General features: G+C 41.1%; 1 protein-coding gene across 1 annotated transcript; it reads right to left on the bottom strand.

Annotated features, from left to right (window-relative positions):
* Nucleotides 1–11: 11 nt before the first annotated feature.
* On the bottom strand, nucleotides 12–3151 carry LOC108674814 (protein mono-ADP-ribosyltransferase PARP11; the record flags this gene model as incomplete). Its single annotated transcript, XM_018162787.2, has 4 exons — nucleotides 2869–3151; nucleotides 1450–1656; nucleotides 593–1404; nucleotides 12–116 (listed from the first exon to the last, which is right to left on the bottom strand). Coding segments are annotated over exons 2-4 (1019 nt in total), but the record flags the coding sequence as incomplete, so codon positions are not given.
* Between the last annotated feature and the right edge of the window lie 387 nt (nucleotides 3152–3538).

The raw sequence follows: 3538 nt of genomic DNA, 5'->3' as shown, positions 1-3538 counted from the left end.
TTTGGACGAACTTGTCTGTAGGAGGTCTGACAGTTGTGCTGTCGCCACGCGCGATGAGGCCCACCAGCACCTTGCAGATGAAGATGGCGTTTCCGTACTGGCGAGACACTGCAGCGCTGTTGTGATAGAATTAATTTTTAAGTAGATCTTTCAAAGTCATACAAAACTTCATACATCAATAATTTTATATTAGTGGTCATTTACAAGTATAATTCGGCACAAAACATTCTACATAGTAAGATCAAATCAAACAGAGGTTATTCTCCATATTATCATGTGTAGCAACATTTTATCGAGTACCAGGCACGATCATTCGAAACTGGAGGTTTTCAGAGATGTCTTCCAATTAACCGAACACAGAAGTTTTATGTTATTTGAAGGAGTTATGATCTATATTCTATACGCCCAGACTCGCGTTAGAGCAGTGAAGAGGTTTTGAAAAATTATGACATCATGGTACGGGAACTATCTCTGGGCCTCAAGAAAGGTGGTATCGATGACATTCAACTTCTATGAAGAACTTAGTTTCAATTAGAAATTTCTTGAATACAAAAAATTCTATTGTGACGCCATATGGCAGAAATTAACTTACTAGTTGGAGAAGTACGCGCCCTGTCCATAAAGTTGTCCAACATTAGTTCCATGAAGTCTCCAGTCAAAATTATCTTCTAGAATTGGTTTGACGTTGGCGGAGTCTGTCCCGTGGAAGAGCCACTCATCCTTGTACATGACATCCGGGAATCGATTCTCTAATTTAGCCTTGTTGTTATAAAATGCTCTTTTTAGGTACGGGTTATGGATTTTATTGATGGTGATGGGGTTACAGTCTGGAATATGGGACTTCAGCAAAGATAGAATTTGGTCGTACTCAGCTTGGTTTGGTCTAAGGGTAGTCACAGAATACGCTTGTCCTTTGGGGATATCGGTGATTTTTTGATCTGGTGCGGCACTAGCCAAGTCAGAAGTAGCACCCGGCATGGATGTGATGTTCTCGTGTCGATATACCTTACGCACTCTGCCGGTCGTGGTGTTGGTTTGAGTCATGTTGGTGAAATCTAGAACGTACGAATAGTTTCCTGCAGTGAACCTGAATTTTGTAGTTGGACGTGTCTGATAATGTTTTTCGATTGCACTTGTGACGTTGGAATCACCTTTGGAGCCGATCTTTACCCATGATCCATTGTCTTCTTCGAAGAACCATGCGTAATTCAAGTTCACGGATACAACATCTTCGCCGTTACCGTCAGAATTCTTGATCACATGACGCATTAGTCTTCGCAATTTTGTGCTAAAGATGAGTTGCATTTCATCATCGCTGTCATCGCTATCGTCGCTATCGTCGTAATCATCACTATCGTCGGTATCGCCACTATCGTCTGTATCATCGCTATCGTCACTATCGTCACTATCGTCGGTATCGCCACTATCGTCTGTATCATCGCTATCGTCGGGATCATCACTATCTTGCATCAACAAACTCAGGGCGCTCATAGCTACATCAATCTCCTGCATCAAATCGGTAACATCGAACCTTTTCGTACTCCGCGCCATAATCCTCAACCCTGAAACACCAAGTTTGTTGAATATCTTCAAACTTTTCACTGTTTTGAAGAACCGAGCTCAAAAAGTGCAGTTCACCCGATGATGTCTGATGGTCTGTAAGTAAAAAAGTTGCCATGTTGATGCATGTTTGGACCATCACAAGTTACTTCTTATCCAATATGTAGCCATTCGATCAAGACAAAACAGACCATTTAAATTCATGAAGTTGGTGGGAGGCTGGAGATCGCATTTGACCGAATATTAACGCTCAAGTAAGCGGAGGAGGATTTAGAGCGGCAACCAATAATATTAGAATTGACTTCAAAAATGAGCTATTATATAAATTATTGTAGATTGTATTAGTATTTAAACCCCACAAGATAACCGATAATCGATACAGAGAAATTAATTCAGCATAGCTCAGGCCTTAATGTACCTTCACAAACCAATTATATAAAATCATGCAATATGCGGGCATTTGTGTGTATGTATATGCAACATCAGGCTTACAACGCACAAACAATTGCAAATGAAAATAAGCTTCACTAAATCTAAGGAATTTTAGAGCTGTATTATCTTGTCTGACATGCGCTTAAAAAATCTATATATTTTCGTTGATCGAACGAGCAAAAAATTCATTATTCGTTTGATCTCCTCCATCTGGAGCAATTTGAATCGGCTCAGGTGCGTTTCCTGATTTCCCTAATTGTTAGTTTTTCCTACTTTTTCTCAGGGTGGCCCAGTGGTTACAGTTCAGAGTACTAAGACTGGAGCAGAGAGGCGCGGGTTCGATCCCAGCTCTGTGCGCCAGTTTCTGGTCAGAATTGGCGAGGAGGCCGGGCGGTTAAGCACAGCAGAATTTGAACTAGTGAGTTGTGAGTTCGAGACCGCAACAAGCTGTGAATGTTCTGTGGTGTTGAGAATCGGCGACAGGCCTACGGCCTACTAAACGCTGAAACTGATATTATTATAACCGCTATTATCATGTCTGCATGAATGAGCGTCTTAGCCACCTCTCCAAATCTTCAGACTCCGTTATGTTCTTGGCTGTATGGCCTGATACTATATATAGCTTAAGTCTTAGCTACTATAATAAGATTTGCAAAATTGTCAATTAGTCAAGCGCATTATTAGGGCAACAACTTGAAGTTCAATGAGTTGTTGAGTATAATTTCGTCAACAACGTCATCATTGTATACAGTTAGCCACGCTCAAGCAACTAGACTTGATCGAGAAGTATCATCGTTTCAATTGGTTTCTTCCATTTGCATCCTAATATTCTAACACTTCAGTCCACATTCGAGTGCTGAGACTCAAGTTACTTACATAATCGGCTGCTGTTGTTGGGCTTCTACCATTTACTTGCTTTACACGGCTTTCGTGCATCCATTTTAGTCATTTAATTCCATTGTTTATTTTACTATTTCAATCTCCTATACCTATTCAATCTCCTTTCAATCTCCTAGACCTGACTGGCAATAAGATGGGAAATTAGTTAATTATGGGTTTCAAATTACTTAGATATATATCAACCTTGGAAGTTTTGAGTAAAATGCGGCAGTTTTTCATTAACTCGCGCAGCCGACGCTACTGTGGCACTGAGCGACTCGTCTGTAGATAAGCCCAGCCAGCAAACGGATGCTGCCATCTCCTCTGGCATATGAACAGCGATGGAAGACGTTAGGTGAGGACACTACCAATCATAACACACGAGAATATACACGAGTGCTAGATGAATAATTGTCATTGAAGGGGGAACAATATGAACGTTTCACTATCTTTTATGTTCCATGCGTCAGTGAACTGGATCACTCGTGCCACTATCCACTCTCCTGATGGTGCCGTTGATAGGTACTCACAAGCAGTGCGGCGCTTAAACGGTTTCAGTTTCCAGAATCATCACTGTGTAATATTTCAGGTCAAACTTGAAATAAGAAATCACAGTGCATGAACTCCCAAGTTCGTGGCCATATCCGGTAGGATAACTTGGACTCCA

The sequence above is a fragment of the Hyalella azteca genome, unplaced genomic scaffold, assembly GCF_000764305.2.
Source record: "Hyalella azteca isolate HAZT.00-mixed unplaced genomic scaffold, Hazt_2.0.2 contig12807, whole genome shotgun sequence".
Taxonomy (NCBI): domain Eukaryota; kingdom Metazoa; phylum Arthropoda; class Malacostraca; order Amphipoda; family Hyalellidae; genus Hyalella; species Hyalella azteca.
This window is presented reverse-complemented; position numbering and strand designations above follow the sequence as displayed.